The sequence below is a fragment of the Schistocerca nitens genome, chromosome 3, assembly GCF_023898315.1.
Source record: "Schistocerca nitens isolate TAMUIC-IGC-003100 chromosome 3, iqSchNite1.1, whole genome shotgun sequence".
Taxonomy (NCBI): domain Eukaryota; kingdom Metazoa; phylum Arthropoda; class Insecta; order Orthoptera; family Acrididae; genus Schistocerca; species Schistocerca nitens.
The window spans coordinates 692,190,318-692,214,942 of record NC_064616.1 but is presented as its reverse complement, the minus strand read 5'-3'; the positions used below and the strand labels follow the sequence as shown (position 1 = coordinate 692,214,942).

Below are 24,625 nucleotides of genomic sequence, written 5' to 3'. Positions count from 1 at the left end.
GGGAAGAAGCCCTGATAAATGATGCACTGCTAGGTGCAGACGTAGCTTGTTCCAAATGTACGGTATTCATCACTGGTATTAAGACAGTCAAAGACGTACTCCGATCAAACGAATTCGTAATGAATAATAACTGCGAAGTGCTCTGAGAAGTTAAACTGTTTTGTATAGTTTTCAATTAACTAACCGCGGATACTTACCGTCTTTCGCGGTAGTGAGGTGGAAATTAAAAGTTGAAAATTCATGTGCTTGGGTAATTTCACATCTGCAACCTACGAACAGGAATATTGGCTTTTTTCCCACTAGCATAAAACTCTTTAAAGAGTTAAAGTATGTCATTGAAAATAGTTGATTTTCTTGTAGTGGTGGCTATGGTAACTATTGCGTTAATGAGTTCCTGATTGTTGTAGTAACCACAGAACTAAGTCTTTTGTAAGTGCTGTGTTACATTTAAATAACAATAACAAAAATTCTCAGCCGAACGGCTGACATCGTCCAGCGATGAAATTTTAGCATCGTCCAGTATTTATCCATCCGACCATTCCATTTCTATCATGATTTTTAACCTATGAGACCATCGTGTCGCGGTAGCGTGCCATGAAAGCCTCAAACCCAGTTGCACAGCAACTGTTGGGGCAGAGGAAAGAATTCAGAGCGTTGCAATCGAGCAGCGTACACCATCTGGCGGCTGCGAAGAAACTAAACGCTCGCAGCTGTCACGAGAGGGCGACCGCTTCCAGATTGACAGCTATGCGCTGTCCGCTGCACCATGTCAGCTGTTCGGTTGAGAATGTTTCTTATCGTCGTTTAAAAGTAACACAGCACTTACAAAAGACTTTGGTTCTGTGATTGATACAACACTCGGGAGCTCGTTAACACTATAGTTACCATAGCCACCACCACAGCCGAATCAACTGTTTTTAACATTTGAATTTTTCTTCTTCTTTTAATGTTATTTTTAGCACCTTGTTTTAAATAAACCTGTCTGGTTACGAGCAGCTATACTGCAGCTATTGACACTCACGAATCCCCCACCATCCGGTAATAAAATCAGACCTTAATACGAAATCATATACGCATTGTCAGTGCTGGCAGCAGGCCTAAGCCTTTTGACTTCTAATTGTGCGTCGTCAACCTCTGATGTATTGTTTTCTTCTCAGTGTAATTTCTAGTTATTTCGTAAATATTCTTACAAACTATTTAATCAAGCGTTCGTATATTGCAACTTCGAGCTCACATTACGAAAGTAAAATACTGGTTATTCACTACGCTTAATTTTCGATTTACATAATGCTCCTTTACACTTCTCACACTATATCACACCTAGCAATCAACGCGAATTTGTCGCCAAAGTAACTTGAGCGACAGCTGCGCCTTCTTCATATCTTTTTCCATATACGTTGGAAACTTAAATGTTGTTGGTGTTAAGATATTATATTTAACTTTCATGTTTCTTAATGCAGCGGATAACTTACTTCACATATTATTATCGTTATTGCAAAAACCAGGACTAAAGCTAAATCTTGAAATTCTGTAAAATTCGTGTCGTGGTGTATATATATAGCTCTTTCCATTACATAACTCCATTTGTACAACTAAACAGGCCACACGTTATCTGTTACTGTGAAATAAATCAAATCTAGTCCTCACTGGCAAAGATTACAACAGTCGGTAAATACTGTTGCGTAAGTCAACTGTTGAAACTCTCTGACAATATCTCTGCTGCAGCAACTGACAGAGCCAGTTACCAACGTGGGGGTCACACAGAGCAGACGTGAAGGGCACAAGTCATGGCGACCTCTGCTAAAGCTGAAGATGAAGCAGTTACTAATTTTAGGACGTATTTGAGGATACCATCAGTGCAACCAAATATAAATTACGGTAAGAAAATATACTAGTATCGTGTCGTAAAAATAGATGTCTAATAATGCGAAATACCATGATTACGATAAAGTAATAAATTATTACTAATCTTAATGAAACATAGATGAAGTCCTACAGATTCTGTTCGAATTCTGGACATTCATTGGATTCTGATATAACATTAGGAGAGTTTTCTGCTTGACGAATGTGCGCAGAGGGTTTAGAGATCTGGACCAGGAGTGCGCCGAGGTTGGCAGCCTTGCAAGTGGGTACGGGGGAACTTAAAACAGTAAAGGAAGTTGTGATTGTTCTGACCTTCGGGAGTCATACAACCGATCAGTGGCACCGGATCTATTAATTCTCGCCCCTGCTACACCACACGGCTCGTAAAGTCCTTGTTAAGATTTGACGTCCAAGCAAAGTCAACATGGATCATGCAGCGTTTGTGTGTGCTAGTATTGTGCGAAAGGACAGAGGGCCACCGCGCTGTGTGCTGTTATGCATGAAATCTTAATATATCACAGGATTTGTTTCCACACTAGTGGACAAAATTAATTTTTCCTCCAGGTTTCGTCGCTGTATTACATGCTCTTGCTACCTACGCTGACTGTGATGTCTGTACATGTTTATAGCAGTGGTAGCGACTTTGTACCTTCCTCTGTTCCCCAACCCTACATTCCCCGAAAACCATCGTGATAAAATCTGATTCAGTACACTGGGCATGCAGCACCATGTAAATTCCAATAGTGGTGCAAATATAGATAGTACAGACCTTGACGTGACCTATTTAAACTTTGACGAGAAACTTTAAGCCGGTACCGGTAGTGACAGATATAATGCGATTTTGTCATGGTTGCTGTCTCAACACCATCAAGATATTAATAAGCTTTCCACGGCCTACCCTTTAGCAACAAACCAATAGCTAAGTATTAAACACAGAAGTCACAAAGTTTTTAATCCGACCTGTAGTTACTGAAATATACATGAAATGTTACTCGTTTTTGTGAAAAAATAAGCCGGCCGCTGTGGTCGAGCGGTTCTAGGCGCTTCAGTCTGGAACCGCGCGACCGCTACGGTCGCAGGTTCGAATCCTGCGTCGGGCATGGATGTGTGTGATGTCCTTAGGTTAGTTAGGTTTAAGTAGTTCTAAGTTATAGGGGGCCGATGACCTCAGATGTTAAGTCCCATAGTGCCCAGAGCCATTTGAACTATTTTTGAAAAAGTAAGTGTCCTGTCATGTTCTCAAGCATTCATAAGCTGTTATTCTCAACCGTATAATTTCACAGTAAAACAACTTTCGATTCAACAGTAGTTCTTGAGTCAATGCCGGCAAGTTACTTGACGCGATCGGGGAGTGTAGGACAATATCCTATACAAGCAAGTACACTTTAGTTCTCACTAATCATGAAAGTTTTCGCAGGACATAGGCGGTGAAATTATTGTATTTCTTTATGGATCTCCTGCTAATGAGACTGTACCAATAAAACTAGCTCGTTTAAAGTATTTCAGCCTATTACCAGGAGGGAACGCGACGTGATTTTTGGGGAAAACTTTTGAGAAAGTATAGGGAACTGTCATTTGAAGCTGACTGCAGAAATATTCTGTTGTCTCCAACATACATTTCGCGTAAGAACCACGAATACAAAGAAATCGGGGCTCGTGCAGAGGCATACAGATAGTAGTTTTTCCCTCACTCTGTGTGCATTGCAGAATATGTATGTAGTTGTAGATGGTAGTTGTTTTAAATAAATGCTTTGGTTTTTAGTTAGTCACATTTTACGAGAGCAGTATGGAAAGCTCGGTGGTCTATGAAGCGAATCATGTAGAGTGATGAGCGCGTTTAGTCGCAAAAACCCATAAGTGCACCGTATGTCACGTAACAAAGAAAAATAGTTATTGTGATTTCTGCGGAGGTCAATACGTAATACAGGTACAATATAAAACTATAAAAGCTGTTCATCTGGTTATTCTACCTTCTCATTTAATCGTTTTTTACCACACTTCTCCGTGTAGAGCCGGAACAAGGGGACAGCTAAACAGCGACTGCTTTGTTTACTAACCGAAGAGATCGCAGTTGTGCGGTGTATCTCCTAAATAACATCATGCGAAAATTTGCTGCTGCTACTACCACAACAGCAGTTCCATCTCTCATGGTTGTTCAAATGAGCGGTAGGTCACTATCTCATAATTATTGACGTTGATCTGTCTCCTATCCTGTCACCTCCACCATCTTCACCAGGAGAGATCTGGAAAGTCGTCGATTCAAAGTGTGTTCTCACGTCAGTGTTTTCTTGACAGGATCCTACTAGAGACAGTATATTCTTGCCATTCCTGCCACTTCAAGGGAGCTTACATAAATCCAGACCTATGGCACAATTTCGCATTAGGTAATGTAGAAACCAAAAAGAATTAGACGGTATGGATTTAAGCTGTAATAGCTCTTTCAGGCTTAAATTTGGTTCTAGAAAAAAGTTATTAGCTGGCAATAGAAGTGTAGAAAGAGGCTCACTTCCGAGTGAAGTTTCTTGACACAAAGCCACTCTGACGTGTGTCAATGTTACTATGACTGCTTCTTCGTCACGTAAGTATCTCAATCTTCCATAAAGTGAATAATGCTATAAAATGTATTTTCATATTAATCTTCGCAATTCGCTTGTTGCCAAGCTTGTTTCCTCCACAGAACACGCTTTACGTGACCGTAGACTATGAATCTCTGAAGATGGGTATATGCAGGTGTCTTTCGTCACCATCATAAACTTTTTCATTTTTTTACAACAAAAAGATAAGAGCTGGGTTCAAACTTAGCAGTATTGAAGGGCACACGAAACACAGTATTCTATAAAATTTCACAGGATCTTCATGTACCCAGATCTAATTAGGGCCTTTTTATTCTGAAGCGGAAATTTCTGAGATGCAAAGAAAGCACAAAGCCCCGACCATTGCTCTACTTATTGCTCACAAGGTTCGGAGACGGCACCGGTATTATAAACGAAAGTAAGGAGGGTTTTGTTGAATGAGATATACCATAGCGCTAGAAGTGGGGGGGGGGGGGGGGGGAGGAAGTGCTCAGCATTGTAAGCAACATTAGACTGGTTGACAAAAGTAAGGAAGGTATAAGAAGTAGGTTGCCAAAGGAGCCGCTAACTATCCTCAAAGAAGATGCCTAACAGGACAAAACATTGACAAGAATTGAGGAAGAAGTTTGAGTGTATACGTTTTGAGCACAGCATTATATAGAAATAAAACATGAACTGTCGGAAAACTGCTAGTATTTGATATGTGGGGCTATAGAACAACATTAAAAATTAATCGGGCAGGGAATAGTACGAAATGAAAAGGTCTTAGAAACAAAAAGTGTGGTAAGAAGTCTGTTGCCTCCTTCCAGGCAACAGGTCAGTGAAAAATTTACTTCGGCATTCGGGAACAGTTATAATGACCCTGAAAGGGGCCATAGAGATTGAGGATGGTTAGGATGGCGGATAAGAATCAGAATGCGCAGAACAGCGTTCCAGAATGTTCTTAGACATTAAAAGATTAAAACGAGGTAGGCAGAAAGAAAAGACAGCATCAAACAAGTCAACACCGCAAACTGTCCTGAAAACAAAGCAGTGTTACTAGTGCTCTTTATGCGAATGTCAACAACCTTGAATCGCTCTCAGGTGGCAAAACGACACAGCACACGGAGTCCACAGACAGTTCTACGTTCAGGTAGTTGTAAAAGTGCACAGCCCAAGTTCAAAACTCAATAAGAGCCGTAATTGGTATTATGGACTCGCTTTTAGGCTCCTTTCTCTTAGCAAACATTAAAATGAGCTGGCTTAAAGCAAAATACACGTTAATGGCTCTGAGCACTATGAGACTTAACTTCTGAGGTCATCAGTCCCCTAGAACTTAGAACTACTCAAACCTAACTAACGTAAGAACATAAGAACATCACACACATCCATGCCCGTAGCGGTCGCGCGGTTCCAGCTGTAGCGCCTAGAACCGCTCGGCCACCCCGGCCAGCCCATACGTTAATCCTCACAAGTGATGTATGTCAGCTTCTTAGTGGCTGGCGTTGCTAAAATATTGTTAAAAATCGGACGTTTACACAATGGATTATTAAAGCTGTAGCATTGAATCACTATTTCGGCCACTGAAAATCAGCGTTTGAGATCTTAACTAACACACGTTTTCTGCACAGGCATATTGTCTGAAATCAGACTGATGCCAAGATAATTATCTTCTGACGCATAGCCATAATTATACTTCTTCAGCATTAGATGTCATTTGAAAAACACACATGAATTGGTTATAGCTATAATATTTCAATAAATACACACATCAAAAAAGTTTTACATCTCCTCGGTTCCGAGAGTTACGGAAACTGTGCAGAAAATTGGAATAGAGATCAACATAAACATCATTTCCGCCCTTTTTATTGCTCATGATAACCACACACGATTTTGCATTTTGTACCACCACACAGCGAGATCATCAGAGGTGATGGTCCAGATTGCTGTACGCACTGGAACCTCTAATACCCAGTAGCACTTCCTCTTGCATTGATGCATGCCTGTTTTCATCGTATCATACTAAGTTCATCCAGATTGTCCCACTCCTCAACGGCGATTCGGCGTAGATCCCTCAGAGTGGTTGGTGGGTCACGTCGTCCATAAACAGCCCTTTTCAATCTATCCCAGGCATGTTCGATAGGGTTCATGCCTGGAGAAAATACTGGCCACTCTAGTCGAGCGATGTCGTTATCCTGAAGGAACTCATTCACAAGATGTGCACGATGGGGCGCGAATCGTCGTCCATGAAGACGAATGCCTCTCCAATATGCTGCCGATATGGTTGCACTATCCGTCGGAGGATGGCATTCACATATCGTACAGCTATTACGGTATTTTCCATGACCACCAGTGGCGTATGTCGGCCCCATATAATGCCGCTCCAAAACAGCAGGGGCCAGCCTCAGTGGCCGAGTGGTTCTAGGAGCTTCAGTCTGGAACCCCGCGACCGCTACGGTCGCAAGTTCGAATCCTGCCTCGGGCATGGATGTGCGTGATGTCCTTAGGTTAGTTAGGTATAAGTAGTTCTAAGTTCTAGGAGACTGATGACCTCAGCTGTTAAGTCCCATAGTGCTCAGAGCCATCTGAACCATTTTTTTTTTTTTTTTTTTTTTTTTAACGGGTAACCTCCACCTTGCTGTACTCGCTCAACAGTGTGTCTAAGGCGTTCAGCCTGACCAGGTTGCCTCCAAACACGTCTTCGACGATTGTATGCTGAGGGAGTATGCGACACTCATCGTGAAGATAACGTGATGCCAATCCTGAGCGGTCCATTCGGCATGTTGTCGGGCCCACCTGTACCGCGCTGCATGGTGCCGTGGTTGCAAAGATGGACCTCGCCATGGACGTGCGGAGTGAAGTTGCGCATCATGCAGCCTATTGCGCACAATTTGAGTCGTAACACGACGTCCTGTGGCTGCACGAAAAGCATTGTTCAACATGGTGGCGTTACTGTAAGGGTTTCTCCGAGCCATAATCCGTAGGTAACGGTCATTCACTGCAGTAGTAGCCCTTGGGCGGCCTGGGCGAGGCATGTCATCGACAATTCCTGTCTCTCTGTATCTCCTCCACATCCGAACAAGAACGCTTTGTTTCACTCCGAGACGACACTTCCCTTGTTGAGAGCCCTTTGTGGCACAAAGTGACAATGCGGACGCGATCGAACCGCGGTTTTGACTGTCTAGGCATGAATGAACTACAGACAACACGAGCGGTGTACCTCCTTCCTGGTGGAATGACTGTAACTGATAAACTGTCGGACCCCCTCCGTCTAATAGGCGCTGCTCATGCATGGTTGTTTACATGTTTGGGCGGGTTTAGTGATATCTCTGAACAGTCAAAGGGACTGTGTCCGTGATACAATACTCAGTCAACTTTTATCTTTAGAAGTTCTGGGAACTGGGGTGATGCAAAACTTTTTTTGATGTGTGTAAATATTATAGCAAGTTGTCCCCATTTGTCCAGTCGAAGGGCAAATGATGAAGAATATCACTAAAGAATTTTGGTGCGTAAGATTCTTGGATTTAGCGCAGGATGTTGGCCTAATATCGTTTGTATCACACGCCTTCTCACAGGGTAGTGCTGTTTGTAACATCACCCACCCCCAGGTGTCCTGCAAAGGGCTCAGAGCATGGGAGTCCAGCTTACCAATGTGTTGACCACACTGCGGCTAAAACATAACTTTACTAAAGACGAAGAAGAAAATGAGTATGCGTAGAAACGGCACAGTGCCGTAAAAAGTCTCGCATATACGATATTATAACCATGTGCACGTTACCATATGAACATCATACGGTACAGTGTGAATCATAGTCGTCTCTTACGCCCTGGGTGGAACAGCGTCTTGAATTTGGCTGTATGGCGTACGGTCTGGGCAACTTTTATATCATAGGCACAAAGTTCTTTGGCAACAGTGGCGATAGCATTTTGACGATTTTTGGAGACGTTATTATTCTTAGACAGCTTAAAGTACAAATCGTATGTCCAAACTGGCCACTTTCCGGCTTAGACAATGCGTCGCGTTTCTTTCTTACTTATTATGGATAAGATTTAATCTAGCTCCAGCTGCTACAGTCTTCTTGAATCCTGGTACTATGTAATGCTAAAAATTAAGTGGACAGAGAGAATTACGAAATGAAGTGGTACTATACAATGTTGAGGTGGAAACAGCTCCGTCCGGAACGGCCTCGGAAGACCCAACGGCACCGACCGACCGCCATGTCATCATCAGCCGATAGTTGTCAAGGGACGTGGGTATGGAGGGGCATGTGGTCAGCACACCACTCTCCCAGACGTTGTCAGTTGTGATTGGAGCCGCTGCTTCTCGTTTAAGTAGCTGGTGAGGAAATAAAGGTAATTTGCTCCGGTGTTCACGAAAAATTAAAAGTACATTGGGAGTAGTAGCAATACGGGAAATACACAGAATAGGGAAAAGATGATGTAATAGCTAGCAAAAATGTAAAATATGAGGAGAAACAACAAAATTTATTACGCAGTACGGCAGCAAAATCTAGATTTGCTCATTCTGTGTTACATAAGAAAGCTCAGGTGAAAAATTATTCTAGAAATCGGATGCCGGACATAGTTATTGGAAGAAGCCGCAAGAAGTGTAGTCCACCAACACAGGAGGTAGCTCACAGAACCGTCGTTTGACCAATACTTGAATATTGTTCGTCAGCCTGCGATCCGTACAAAATAGGATTAGTAGAGGAGATAGAGAAGACTCAAAGAAGCACGTTTCGCTACATGTTCATTTAGTAAGCACAGAAGTGTCACGGGATGCTCAGCCAACTCCAGTGGCAAACGCTGCAAAAGAGGCGTTCTGCACGATGGTATGCTTCACTGCTGAAGTTCAGAGGTTTCTAGAAGAGACAACCAATATATTGTTTGCTCCTACGTACATCTCGCGAAAAGAACATAAAGGTAAAATTAGTGTCGAGCTGACAAGGAGGCTTACCAACAAACGTTCTTCCCGCGAAGCATTCGCGACTGGAACATGAATGAAAGGGGACAAAGCTGTGATATGCTGTGTAAGAAATGGTTCAAATGGCTCTGAGCACTATGCGACTTAACTTCTGAGGTCATCAGTCGCCTAGAACTTAGAACTAATTAAACCTAACTAACCTAAGGACATCACACACATCCATGCCCGAGGCAGGATTCGAACCTGCGACCGTAGCGATCGCTCGGTTCCAGACTGTAGCGCCTAGAACCGCACGGCCACTCCGGCCGGCCTGCTGTGTAAGAGCAGCTGCATATGCGGTGGTGTGAATTTATCTGCAGTTCCATATACTATAAACATTAGGAAGCTGGAGAATCCGTTTCGTGTAGCAAAGGGTAGTAAATGGATCACAAAAGCGGCAAAGACGAATACTCCATACACCACGTGTGCTACACAAAAGCCGGTCCCATAGTGCTCAGAGCCATTTGAACCATTTGCTACACAAAACTTAAACTTTAGTGATTATATGATTATTTAACTAGCTTTCTAACGTGTATGGTATATGGAGCAGCAGATAAATTCTCGCCGCCACATATGCAACTGCTCTTACACAGTATGTCAAAGCTTTGTATTAGTGAGTGGGTTAAAACATTCAACAATCTTGAAAATGATCACGTGTCAAATTTGCAGTCGCAATAAATAACGTTTTAACAGCCTAAAACGGAATGATTTTTATTTAAAAATTTCACGACGGCTGTCGAGCCAACCGTGATCAAAAAGGAGGAAATGATAATGGTACGCAAAGTACTTTCCGCCACACACTGCAGCGTGGCTTGCGGAACATGGGTGCTGATGGTACATTTAGTTTCTAAACGGGCGCTACCCATTGCATTTTTTCATACAAATTTCTCGTGATAAGTATAGTGTGCACTGATCTTCAGGTGTGTCACATGATATCTTCATTTCAGTTATCTACATGTGCGTCTACCTCTACATGAATAATCCGCTCGGTAGTACATAGGGCTTGGGACACTAGGAGTACTTTCATTCGTTAGTTGGCACTCTCGCTTCAGTTCCACTCGCCCTGGTATCTCTCATCTTGTTGTTGCTGTCCAAATGGCTCTGAGCACCATGGGACTCAACTTCTGAGGTCATTAGTCCCCTAGAACTTAGAACTAGTTAAACCTTACTAACCTAAGGACATCACACACATCCATGCCCGAGGCAGGATTCGAACCTGCGACCGTAGCGGTCTCGCGGTTCCAGACTGCAGCGCCTAGAACAGCACGGCCACTTCGGCCGGCTGTTGCTGTCCTCTCACGAGATATGTGAAGGGGAAGAGGAGCCCTTATACTGTTCTGTGTAGGATAGTGCTGCAGTAAGTTTGCTGAACAATGTTTCGCGAAATGAACGTAGTCTTTCTTTCAAATGTACTTGCGTAAGATCCTAGAGCATCACTGTAAGACTTTCTGAGTACCTGGTTACAAGTTTAGCAACATGCCTCTCTGAATGTTATCCTGCTCTAATGGGGATCCAAACACTCAAGCAGTACTAAAGAATACACGGCACTAGAGTAATGTTCTTCTCGACGATGGTGGTGACAAAAATTTGGCCTGGTGCAAGTCTTTCGATTGGACGTCACATCGGCGATTTGTTTGTTCCCAACCTACCTCAGTAATCCTACTGGGAAATGGGACCTACAGTTTAACAAGGAATGAGGGCCACGCGTCGTTCCTAGTGAATCGTCACATCACTAGGAAATTAAGTCCAGGTTAAAAACAGACTGAAATATTCCGTGATCCGACCGGGATTGGATTCTGCAAACTTCGGTTTCCAGGCGCTTGCCTTACCACCAGAACACCAGGTCCGACAGTTCATATTTACGACCTACTAGCTGTACTAGCATGCATCGCAATGCCACGTAAAGAAAAAAGAAGTGTTTGGTTTTACAACCCGTATACTGAAGTGCTTTGAATACACAGTATGTTTGGCTTTTTCGTTTGGTGCGTACATAAATAAATCATACGGTTTCCCAACGCCTGAACGAGCCGCATAGTGTCGCACACGTTTGAGAGAAAATACTACAAATACCGGGTTCGTCTAGACAACGTAAAAATATTTTATCTATGGTTAACCATTACATGCTACACCTGGATAAAGTATAAAACATCTTTTGTCTGCGCAAAATCAGCGAAATTATGACAATAGTACTGTTATAAGTACGAGGCCTGTTCAGAAAGTAAGCTCCGATTGATTGCCAAATTGAAACCACAGTGAACTTCAGAAATGTTTTACTTGTAACAATTAGCTACACCTTTCAGCTACTTCTCTACGTAGTCGCCGTTCTGACTTAGACTTTTGTCATAGCGTTGTACCAACTTTTCAATAGCCTCATCATAGAAGGCAGCCGCCAGTGCTTTCCGCCAATTCTCCACGCTGGCCTACACCTCGTTGTCTGTGTCAAAATGTTTTCTTCAAAGACAGCGGTTCATGTGACCAGAGATGAAACTCAGGGGGAGACAATTGCGGACTGTATTGTGGGTAATCTCACATTTCCATTTGAAAACGATGCAGGAGCATCTTCATTGCCCCTGCAAAATGCGGCTGAGAATTGTCTTGAAGAAGAAACAGCACGACAGTTATGTAATGTTAGCTGCATAGCTTCAGGCGAAATTTCTCACCAGGCCCTCGTACTTGGCGGCAGACACTATTTTCTAGACATCTTTACGCACTCACTGCGAGCTCAGAAATGAGAAGAGCGACGTGATGCTAACTGGGGTTATACTAGAGACACTACCCAACACATCTGTGCAAAGCTTTATCGGATTTTCATAGTCGTTTCCATTTCGCGACCGATCGGAGCTTACTTTCTGAACGCCCCTCGTATTTTATCGAGGTCCCTTCATGTATGACATGCTTGAATTGAGTACGCGGGTGGACTACTACAATAATAGATTTATAAAAACACGCCCGTATTAGAATCAAACGTTATCAAAATTTCAAATCAGTCGGTCACGAACTTTAAGATTTTCTATTAAGAACAAACGAATAGAAACTGTAAATCTTCCTAACTGCAAATCTCGGAAAGTTCTTGATAGATTGATCTGAAATTTTGACACAATGTCTAATGGTTTTATGTCAATGGTTTTATATACTTTTTAATGCGTTTGGGAAATGTGTTGCGAATAGTTTTAGTAGGAAAGCAGTAACAAAACAAAACGTCATGCATGACGAATTCTCACAAATCTGTTTATGACGCCACATCTCCTGAACTATTTCTCCTACAGCGATATGCCGGCCCGTTTGATCGAGCGGTTCTAGGCGCTTCAGTCTGGAACCGCGCGACCGCTACGGTCGCAGGTTCGAATCCTGCGTCGGGCATGGATGTGTGTGATGTCCTTAGGTTAGTTAGGTTTAAGTAGTTCTAAGTTATAGGGGATTGATGACCTCACATGTTAAGTCCCATAGTGCTCAGAGCCATTTGAACCTACAGTGATATACGTATGCCAGCACATTTAGTAATATACACTCCTGGAAATTGAAATAAGAACACCGTGAATTCATTGTCCCAGGAAGGGGAAACTTTATTGACACATTCCTGGGGTCAGATACATCACATGATCACACTGATAGAACCACAGGCACATGGACACAGGCAACAGAGCATGCACAATGTCGGCACTAGTACAGTGTATATCCACCTTTCGCAGCAATGCAGGCTGCTATTCTCCCATGGAGACGATCGTAGAGATGCTGGATGTAGTCCTGTGGAACGGCTTGCCATGCCATTTCCACCTGGCGCCTCAGTTGGACCAGCGTTCGTGCTGGACGTGCAGACCGCGTGAGACGACGCTTCATCCAGTCCCAAACATGCTCAATGGGGGACAGATCCGGAGATCTTGCTGGCCAGGGTAGTTGACTTACACCTTCTAGAGCACGTTGGGTGGCACGGGATACATGCGGACGTGCATTGTCCTGTTGGAACAGCAAGTTCCCTTGCCGGTCTAGGAATGGTAGAACGATGGGTTCGATGACGGTTTGGATGTACCGTGCACTATTCAGTGTCCCCTCGACGATCACCAGTGGTGTACGGCCAGTGTAGGAGATCGCTCCCCACACCATGATGCCGGGTGTTGGCCCTGTGTGCCTCGGTCGTATGCAGTCCTGATTGTGGCGCTCACCTGCACGGCGCCAAACACGCATACGACCATCATTGGCACCAAGGCAGAAGCGACTCTCATCGCTGAAGACGACACGTCTCCATTCGTCCCTCCATTCACGCCTGTCGCGACACCACTGGAGGCGGGCTGCACGATGTTGGGGCGTGAGCGGAAGACGGCCTAACGGTGTGCGGGACCGTAGCCCAGCCTCATGGAGACGGTTGCGAATGGTCCTCGCCGATACCCCAGGAGCAACAGTGTCCCTAATTTGCTGGGAAGTGGCGGTGCGGTCCCCTACGGCACTGCGTAGGATCCTACGGTCTTGGCGTGCATCCGTGCGTCGCTGCGGTCCGGTCCCAGGTCGACTGGCACGTGCACCTTCCGCCGACCACTGGCGACAACATCGATGTACTGTGGAGACCTCACGCCCCACGTGTTGAGCAATTCGGCGGTACGTCCACCCGGCCTCCCGCATGCCCACTATACGCCCTCGCTCAAAGTCCGTCAACTGCACATACGGTTCACGTCCACGCTGTCGCGGCATGCTACCAATGTTAAAGCCTGCGATGGAGCTCCGTATGCCACGGCAAACTGACTGACACTGACGGCGGCGGTGCACAAATGCTGCGCAGCTAGCGCCATTCGACGGCCAACACCGCGGTTCCTGGTGTGTCCGCTGTGCCGTGCGTGTGATCATGGCTTGTACAGCCCTCTCGCAGTGTCCGGAGCAAGTATGGTGGGTCTGACACACCGGTGTCAATGTGTTCTTTTTCCATTTCCAGGAGTGTATGTGGATAATGTATGCAAAGTAAGAAGCGAATAGAGTTAGTATTAACAAGTAATACATTCAAACGTCACGCCTGATGCGGCAGCTTTAGGGCATGTACAGGAAAATGTAAGAGATAAGCTCTTTTCCTTTCATCATTTTGTGGGGGGGGGGGGGGGGGGGGTGAGCGAGAAAAACTTCCGTAAAGGTTTGAAATTATAAATTATGTAATGTTTGTTGCCAGTGGAAAAGTGCTCTCATTCTCACATAGTGGATGCATAAACCTGGGTGTTTTCGCACGGTGGCAACTCAAAATGGTTCAAATGGCTCTGAGCACTATGCGACTTAACTTCTGTGGTCATCAGTCGCCTAGAACTTAGAACTAATTAAACCTAACTAACCTAAGGACATCGCACACATCCATGCCCGAGGCAGGATTCGAACCTGCGACCGTAGCGGTCGCTCGGTTCCAGACTGTAGCGCCTAGAACCGCACGGCCACTCCGGCCGGCTGGTGGCATCTCACTGTTTATATCTCCTGATCTGTGTGTCGTACTTTGTGGGGGGCCATGAGCCTTCGCGGGTGTACGGAGAATAACTAACTGAAGTTTCATCGCAATCGGATGAATGGTTTAGAAACGCATAGAGGTCAAATATACAAAGAAAAATCATTTTTATTTGTAGAGATTGAACTTTTCCTCACACTGAGAAGCATTTTCTTACACTTAGCCACATTTAAGGGATGCTGCCATTCATTATACTCAGTGGGTAGTCTACTTATGTTGATATGAGTTTCTCTACAGTTACGCATGAAGATACCTTTCAGCACACATCGGAGTCGTCAATCAGTGTCTTAATGTGTGTTGATCACTCTGCGTGGTGAGCCATTTGCTTTGAAAACTTTTCCTTCCGATGAGAATTTGCCAACCAGGACGACAACAAGGTTTTATCAGTCAGTGAATCATTTATCCTTAGATTTTCCGCATGGCCTTCATTCAACTACAGACAGAGTATATTACTCTAGTATTGTTGGTAATACACCTCTGATGAACCAAAAGCTTAAATTCCTGCTTCAGCTGTGTGTTTATATTGTAAATCGAATAAAGGAGGACTAGGGTCTAACGTACCATCGACGTCGTCGTTAGAGACGGGCCACAAGCTCTGATTGATAGGTGTGCTTTTCTTCCCCTTACATAGTCGGAACTGCTGTTGATCGCAGTCTTCATTAATGAACTATACTTGCATTACTATTTTCCATCAGCTGAGTTAATCTGATGTACTTTTCCTGAATGTGTCCACAAACAATTCCATTCCTACTGAGGAACAAAAGAACACCGCTGTTTCGTTTGCGCACAGGTCAGTCGTTTAAAAAGCTTTACTCCTCATTGCTATAGCAGCTAGGACACATTCATGAAGGGTTTCACTTTGTGTAAAAAAACTACATCCGACTCTCAATCCTGCCTGGCGTAATTTTTAAATCACCTAAAAATTTATGTTCTTCAACAATCTTAGATTGTTAAATTTAACAAAACTTTGTTATAAATATTCAACTGTAGCGACACTCAGTCGTAATTTCCACCAAAATATTTTTCTACGCTTGGAGTTCAAATGGCTCTGAGCACTATGGGACTCAACTTCTGAGGTCATTAGTCCCCTAGAACTTAGAACTAGTTAAACCTAACTAACCTAAGGACATCACAAACATCCATGCCCGAGGCAGGATTCGAACCTGCGACCGTAGCGGTCTTGCGGTTCCAGACTGCAGCGCCTTTAACCGCACGGCCACTTCGGCCGGCCTCTACGCTTGGACAATTAATCAGTAAATAGGGTGTCAAACAAATGATTTTAAAATGTTTAACGTCAGGCTATCTAAAGAATATGCTAGCGAATTCCTCTTGTGTGCATGCAGTTCGCCTCTTTATTGTGGCATGCGTTTTATTTTAAGCGTGTTTTGGATTTTCCCATAACATACCTTCATTGCGAGTCGTTTTCAACTTACAGAACATGTGATGTATTTGCCGCAGGTTTGCTTCTGACGTCTGCTTTGTTTCAGTGGAGTTGGGTCACAGTGTCTTGCCCCACGCAGCTGGCCGTCGATTTAAATTTATTAAAGTTAACGACGTTTCAATCTAACTGTTGTCCATCACTGCAAAGTGACTTCTGCCCAGCTGAATACTTCAAAGATATAAGGGACGATCAAAAAGATTCCGTTTGAGAACGTTGCTGCAGCGTATATGCAACCCGACTCCGACGCGGTTATATAAGCACCGACACCTAGGCAAAGAAGTAGTGTGGCATTCGTGTGTTTCCTGCGTGCATGCAGTAAATGCGGAAACGTGAACTCTGTCAAAGTTACTACCAAATGCCTCCAAAAATACCAACGTGCTGTTATTCATTTCTTGGCTCCCGAAGGACAAACACCGGTAGAAATCCATCGGAGATTGAAGAATGTATATGGGGCAGCATGTCTGTCGAAAACCGCCATTGCGGAATGGTTCTACTGCTTCACGATAACGCACGTCGCCATATAGCGAATGTCGTAACGCAGATGTCACAACAACTCAAGTGGCAGACACTCGAGCACCCGACTTTTAGTCCTGATCTTTCCCTAGAAGATTATCAAGTCTTCGGTTCCTTAAAATGGCCTTGAAGGGTCGACGATTCCTGTTGGACAAGGGCGTGCGGCAGGCAGTTACGGACTTCTTCACGCAGCAGGACACGGCGTTATACCAAACGGGTATCTTCAGCTTGGTGCGTCGGTGGGAAGATTGCCTCAATGCTCACGGCGATTTTGCCTGACTGGCATTCGGATTCTGGACTGTAAGGCATTCGAACAGAAACATTTTGATCGCCCACTTATACACCACTGTCCATTAAAATTGCTGCACCACGAAGATGACGTGCTACAGAAGCGAAATTTAACCGACAGGAAGATGCTGTGATATGCAAATGATTAGCTTTCCAGAGCATTCACACGAGGTTGGCGCCGATGGCGACACCTACAACGTGCTGACATGAGGAAAGTTTCCAAGCGATTTCTCATACACAAACAGCAGTTGACCGGCGTTGCCTGATGAAACGTTGTTGTGATGCTTCGTGTAAGGAGGAGAAATGCGTACCATCACGTTTCCGACTTCGATAAAGGTCGGATTGTAGCCTATCGCGATTGCGGTTTATCGTATCGCGACATTGATGCTCGCGTTGGTCGAGATCCAATGACTATTAGCAGAATATGGAATCGGTGGGTTCAGGAGGGTAATACGGAACGCCGTGCTGGATTTAAACGGCCTCGTATTACTAGCAGTCGATATAACCGGCATCTTATCCGCATGACTGTAACGGATCGTGCAGCCACGTCTCGATCCCTGAGTCAACAGCTGGGGACGTTTGCAAGACAACAGCCATCTGCACGAACAGTTCGACGACATTTTCAGCAGCATGGACTATCAGCTCGGAGACCAAGGCTGCGGTTACCCTTGACGCTGCATCAGACAGGAGCGCCTGCGGTGGTGTACTCAACGACGAACCTGGGTGCACGAATGGCAAAACGTCATTTTTTTTTTCGGATGAATCCAGGTTCTGTTTACAGCATCATAATGATCGCATCCGTGTTTGGCGACATCGCGGTGAACACAATTGGAAGCGTGTATTCGTCACCGCCATACTGGCGTATCACCCGGCGTGAGGCTATGGGGTGCCATTGGTTACACGTCTCGGTCACCTCTTGTTCGCATTGACGGCACTTCCAACAGTGGACGTTACATTTCAGATGTGTTACGACCCGTGGCTCTACCCTTCATTCGATCCCTGCGAAACCCTACATTTCAGCAGGGTAATGCACGACTGCATGTTGCAGGTCCTGTACGGGCCTTTCTGGATACAGAAAATGTTAGACTGCTGCCCTGGCCAGCACATTCTCCATATCTCTCACCAATTGAAAACGTCTGGTCAATGGTGGCCGAGCAACTGGCTCGTCGCAATACGCCAGTTACTACTCTTGATGAACTGTGGTATCGTGTTGAAGCTGCATGGGCATCTGTACCTGTACACGCCATCCAAGCTCTGTTTCACTCAATGCCCAGGCGTATCAAGGCCGTTATTACGGCCAGAGGTGGTTGTTCTGGGTACTGATTTCTCAGGATCTATGCATTCAAATTGCTTGAAAATGTAATCACATGTCAGTTCTAGTCTAATATATTTGTCCAATGAATACCCGTTTATTATCTGCATTTCTTCTTGGTGTAGCAATTTTAATGGCCAGTAGTGTATATTCTTGTTCTTACGTTCAAAATAAATGTATAATGGTACACGAAAACCAGTTGTGAAAACAGCAACACCAATGAGGACACATGAGATGAAACGAGCTTTATACGGCGGGTTTTACATGGTCCGACGAGCTGCCACAGACCCTCTGTATGTAGTGCCATGGAATCAGAGCCTGGATATGTTCCTGGTGGTTATTAGTCCGCGCGATTTGCGCGAGATCACTGAGAATTAGAAATGATTGCCGTAGGAGCATGCCGAAAAAGTTGCCGGTCAATCGTATTCCAGATATGTTCGAAGTGTGACGTGGCTACTTATCGTTTCCAGCAGTCAATAAAAAACCTTTCCAGTTTCAATATAGAGTAACTCATGCGAGAAGGAATTGTGGTGTTTAGTCTTATTTGTCAGTAATAAACATTAATTTCAGTTACATCTTGGAAGCCATTGTCCAGATGTAAATTGGTTACCTATTACAGCATTCCGACGGACAATTAAGAGAGCCACAGCCTCCTATTCAGATACTCAGACACTAATCATCTTTGGAACTATATAGAAATTGTGCATCTCTATCGTGGGGAAGGGTGTAGAGGAGGTGGATTGATGTTTCCCGTATCCGACCTTTTACGAAAAATCAACTGCGTACCTATTTCGCCTAAGTGACTAAGGGGTTTGTTCAGTGTAGTGTCTTTGTCATGGATAAGTATGGAATACAAAGCAGAGAGAGAGAGAGAGAGAGAGTGGAGCCCAGCATCGGCACACACCCTTTTCTTTTAGTGTAGCTTCAAGGGTTCCACCGGGCTAAACATTCCCTTCCAATGGAGGTACGACTATCGCAAATGATGCATATGCCCCCGCTCCAGGACGGGCTGCTGAGAGATACGAAATTCAGCCTCAGACAGTCGCGCAAGATGTGGCCTCTCCTCTCCTCTCCTGGCAATCAAATGTCTTGCTGTAAATTTCTTTCGGAGGATTCGAACCGGGCCCCTTCTCGTCCAGTGTAACCATGTTAGGGCGTGTTATATACTTTTTTGGGAAAAGAACGTCGTGCAATATGAGTTCATGTAATAGTCGTTGCTGATCGAAACTAACAAAACATACATTTAATGATCCCATCAGATTGGTTAGGCTGTCAACATGATAAAATTTACTGAATATATGTCATAGCTAATGTCTCAGAACGCTTTCTTTTTCAGTAGAGTCGACTTACTAAATTCTGGCTGCACATGAAACCTCTGCTACCATTAGTAGTATGTCATTACTGCAATTATTCGTGGTATTTAGAGAGATGTATAATAACGAAAAATTAAATTTCGAACGGTTTACTGGGGCCTGCGTTCTGTATGTGTGTTTGCTGGCTGCCATACGTCTTTGGCAGGTGGCGCACTGGACGCCTAACGAAGCACCGACTTCCTTCGATTACGGGTCCAATCAGTGCGTGGGCACTCCTCGGCTCCTGTTTTATTTACCGACCCTGAGTGGCCTCTATTCTGGACGTTGTCATCGGAGATTCGTGGGTAGGGACATTGTGGGGAAAGGAATTTCTTGACAGTTACCTGTAGCGATACACAGGTCGGCGAGTCCTCACTTTTTATCAGTTTTATGTAGGACATTTTCGGTAGTTACTGTCGACCAATGTCCATACGTTGAGACTGGCGGTTCTTTCCCAGGGCTAGAGAATTAATTTACCCGAGGAGCGCCATTGTAGAGACGGGCAGTCGTGGCCCAGACAGTGTTTTCAGAGCTTGTTGGAGGCGCACAGTGCAGGAGTCAATGGGCGTTGCAGGCGACGTCGGGGAGGGGGGAATGAGGGTGGGTGGGGGAGGGGGGGAGGAGAAACGGGAGCGGAGTCTGATTAGCGGTGTAATTTTCGACCGATATGTGCCCTCGATCAATTGCCAGTGGTTTCCCTGGAAGGAGGGGAGTATGTGGAGAGGGTGGGTGACCTTGAATTTAAGTAGCACAATTGTATAATCTGTCACAAAGTCCTCATCTGTGACCTTGAGATAAGATCGTTATTTGGGCCAGAACGCCCACTGATATCCTATTACTTATCAGTTACAGCGTTATATCACTGGAAGTGTGAGTTGCTTTTCCACCTTGCCCCAGGACTTCAGTTGGTACAGTTAACCTACTGTCCTCCATTCCAAGAATCTCCAAAAATTTCTTAATTTGGGAATATCGCAAGACTAGAACTCTCAAAGTGGTGAAATTAAAGGACTGCCCTTGAGACATGCAGTTTTGAAAATTATTTTTTAAGTTAATGAGTGATGGGGATTTCGGAAAACTAAAGGAAACACTATATAACACGGTGACATTATATCGATCTAACGTTAGGAGGCGCCTTTAGAGCTGATTAAAATTAACTGCAAGGACCTTTTTTTTAAATAGATGACTTTTTCTCTCAAAAAACTTGCAGCTGTAGGTTTAGCGAAGGTTAAACTACATTGCATGGAAAAAACATTTACTTTGGCATGTACACATTAAACCTTTCTAAATTCTAGATGTAAAAGATCCATATATGGGTTATGAGAGCACATTTTTTAGTAGGAAAGTTCCTTTATATAGCTTGATCTTCTAGGTGAAAAATTGCGATCCATAAGAAGTAAAAAGCTGCTATTCCAATGCATTTGACACATGGAAGAGCTCTCTATATTCAGTCTTGCATGACAGCCACTAACAACATTACTGGGAACTGATAAACGAGGCAAATGGTATTAGTGGAATTGATAGGGCTAAGATGTAACACGTACACTGCCGGGAAACAGGCAGAACCGTTCTGACATGACTACTGAATACCTTCCAGCTTCTAAAGCAGAATGTGGTAGGCAGCCTTCCAGCTTGCCTTGCCACAAGTTACTGTGCCGTGTTGGAAATGTGGCATGACATTTCTTCCCTCTTTAGATGATGTGGTCCACCGGATCGAGGACCGGTATTCCTTCTGCAAATCACTTCACATTATATTTTACATTTTTACATTTATGGTCATTTATCGTTCCAACTGCTTTTTACTAATCCACTCCCCTTTTCAAAGTTCGATGACTGGTGTACGTAACGACTATTTATTTACTAAGGGTGAGTCACTTGGTTGGTATATGGCGTACAGGGAGTTCAAGAGGGTGGGCGGATTTACGCCAGTAGACTGTACAAACAAGACGCAAATGTAAGATGGTACTCGAGGTTGATGCCCATCAACATAATTTATGGTGGTAATTACTGCGATATTGTTGCACATGCCGGCCACTGTGGCCGAGCGGTTCTAGGCGCTTCAGTCCGGAACCGCGCTGCTGCAACGGTTGCAGGTTCGAATCCTGCCTCGAGCGTGGATGTGTGTGATGTCCTTAGGTTGTATTGTATTGTATTGTATTGTATGTTAACCGGGGACCTAGAAATGACGGAGAGGCTCCGTCCCCGCCACAGCCGCAGTGGTCCACAACCCCATGAAGACTACCGCAGTCCACTTAGCCCCTCCGCCGCCCCACACCGAACCCAGGGTTATTGTGCGGTTCGGCCGCCGGTGGACCCCCCAGGGAACGTCTTACACCAGACGAGCGTAACCCCTATGTTTGCGTGGTAAAGTAATTGTGGTGTACGCGTACGTGGAGAACTTGTTTGCGCAGCAATCGCCGACATAGTGTAACTGGAGCGGAATAATGGGAACCAGCCCTCATTCGCCGAGGCAGATGGAAAACCGCCTAAAAACCATCCACAGACTGGCCGGTTCACCGGACCTCGACACACATCCGCCGGGCGGATTCGTGCCGCGACCAAGTGCTCCTTCCCGCCCGGAAAGCCGTGCGTTAGACTGCACGACCAACCGGGCGGGCTGTCCGTAGGTTAGTTATTTTTAAGTAGTTCTAAGTCTAGGCGACTGATGACCTCAGATGTTAAGTCCCATAGTGCTTGGAGCCATTTGAACCTTTTTTTTTTTTTTTTTTTTTGTTGCACATGCCTGAAGCGTCTGCTCCGTGCTAATACAACTCATTTAGACATTTAAGTAGGATGTGATGTGTGGTTCTATTCATAAAGGTCAGATTTTGTGCGGGTAGTGTATCCAAGGGTTTGCCAGAGGTAGGTAGGGTAACGGGTATCGTATGTTAAAAAAAATGGTTCAAATGGCTCTGAGCACTTTGGGACTTAACATCTGAGGTCATCAGTCCCCTAGAACTTAGAACTACTTAAACCTAACTAACCCAAAGACATCACACACATCCATGCCCGACGCAGGATTCGAACCTGCGACCGTAGCGGTCGCGCGTTTCCAGACTGAAGCGCCTAGAACCGCTCACCGAGCGAGGTGGCGCAGTGGTTAGACACTGGACTCGCATTCGGGAGGACGACTGTTCAATCCCGTCTCCAGCCATCCTGATTTAGCTTTTCCGTGATTTCCCTAAATCGTTTCAGGCAAATGCCGGGATGGTTCCTTTCAAAGGGCACGGCCGATTTCCTTCCCCATCCTTCCCTAACCCGAGCTAGCGCTCCGTCTCTAATGACCTCATTGTCGACGGGACGTTAAACAACACTAACCTAACCTAGAACCGCTCGGTCACAGCGGGCGGCTCGTATGTTCAGAATCGTAGCCCTTTCATAGATGCTGGGTGCTGGCTCTCAAATGTCACACACCGTCAGTGGCGTAGGTTAGCGACACGCAAGTCACCGACGTTACGTCAAAGTTATAAATATTCCGACCATTCAGCAACCTTACGTCGCCCATGCTCGCAACAATTCACGGCAACCATCTCTGGATCGTATATAAATTATACCCAGTGTGGATCCGCTTTCTGGAAATAGGATTGTGGTGTTAGACCACCCTGTGGGCATCCTTTTTCGCATGATTCTGCTAGGAATAATTCTGCTTCGTAAGCCCCTGTGGTTGTCTGGATTACTTCGGACAGGTATTACACAACCATTCAACTATGTCTCTAAAATACTGCACAGATTACGATATGCCCTTCCTAAGACTATGGACAATTGTTTGAAACAAACGTCATCTCAGGTATACTGCGAAACAAAACAGATCCCTGGCTCATTGCACTAGCAACACAAGTATATAATATTTCAAGCAGAAAAAATACAACTGTTCCCAAATACTGATTAAATCATCTGTCAGTCAGCAGTGACTCCCGTTTGTCCTACCAAAATGTTAACTTACAACAATAGCTCTCATTACCTCTGTGAATATTACACTTCCACGCAGGTGCAACAATCCACTCTTTCTACCACTTCTTGCTATAATTCACTTTCTCCGCCTGAGTGGACGCTCATGGTTAACACCGTTTACATCTAAAAACAAACTAGAGGTGACAATTGAGCCACGTCCTTTATTCATTAAAAGTAACAGTGCTCATACTAACCGGGCACAAACCAGTATATGTTCTTTTATAAATTCACTGTAAACACGCTCAAATCATCGCCTGAGTCTATCATAAACTGCATTCGAAAACCAGAATTGGAAATCTGTTTGGAAACAAATTGACTCACTCTTGTATAATATAGAAAGGTCAGAGACTGTCAACCACATGAGCGGTGTAGCGCCAGGCCCAGACATGTTGCACTTCAGGTCATCACTGCGGCGGTCCATCCCTTTGTGTCGACAGAGTTCCAGCTCTGGTAGCAGGCTGCAGGGTTCGGTGTGGTAACACAGTTCGTTCCCTTGCTGGAACTGAGTTTCAGACATAGCAACTCGACACTTTCCAGCTTCTACAGTGGAATGTGATAGCCAGCCGTCTGGCTTGCCAGGACGCAAGTTACAGATGCTGATTTGTAAAGGCAGTGGCGAACAATTGGCGGAAAGCTAAACATTTGCTTAATACAGCACTTAGTCATATTTCTCAAAATATAAGTTACTGTGTTGTACATTCTTCCCTTAATCGTCATCGAAGTGCAAAAGTTGAGCTTCACTAGAGTGATCAAAACACAGCGAAATGGAACAACTCATCGCAAACATCTGGACAGCGTTATCACTGTGGCTTTTGATATTGGACTACTACAGTATGGGCCCCCCAGGGGATCCACAACTCTTTTGTGGATACGTGCGTAGCGAGCACGGGACCCCGAGCTGATGTGGCCTTCCTTCCTTTCCG

General features: G+C 44.8%; 1 protein-coding gene across 1 annotated transcript in view; it reads left to right on the top strand.

Moving 5' to 3' along the window:
* Nucleotides 1–1,734: 1,734 nt before the first annotated feature.
* Nucleotides 1,735–24,625, top strand: part of LOC126248654 (aminoacylase-1A-like) — a 129,716-nt gene continuing 106,825 nt past the window's right edge. Inside the window, exon 1 of the mRNA XM_049949841.1 lies at nucleotides 1,735–1,878. Within this exon, the coding sequence (XP_049805798.1) occupies nucleotides 1,788–1,878 (91 nt within the window). The 5' untranslated portion in view covers nucleotides 1,735–1,787. The remainder of the gene's footprint in view (nucleotides 1,879–24,625) is intronic.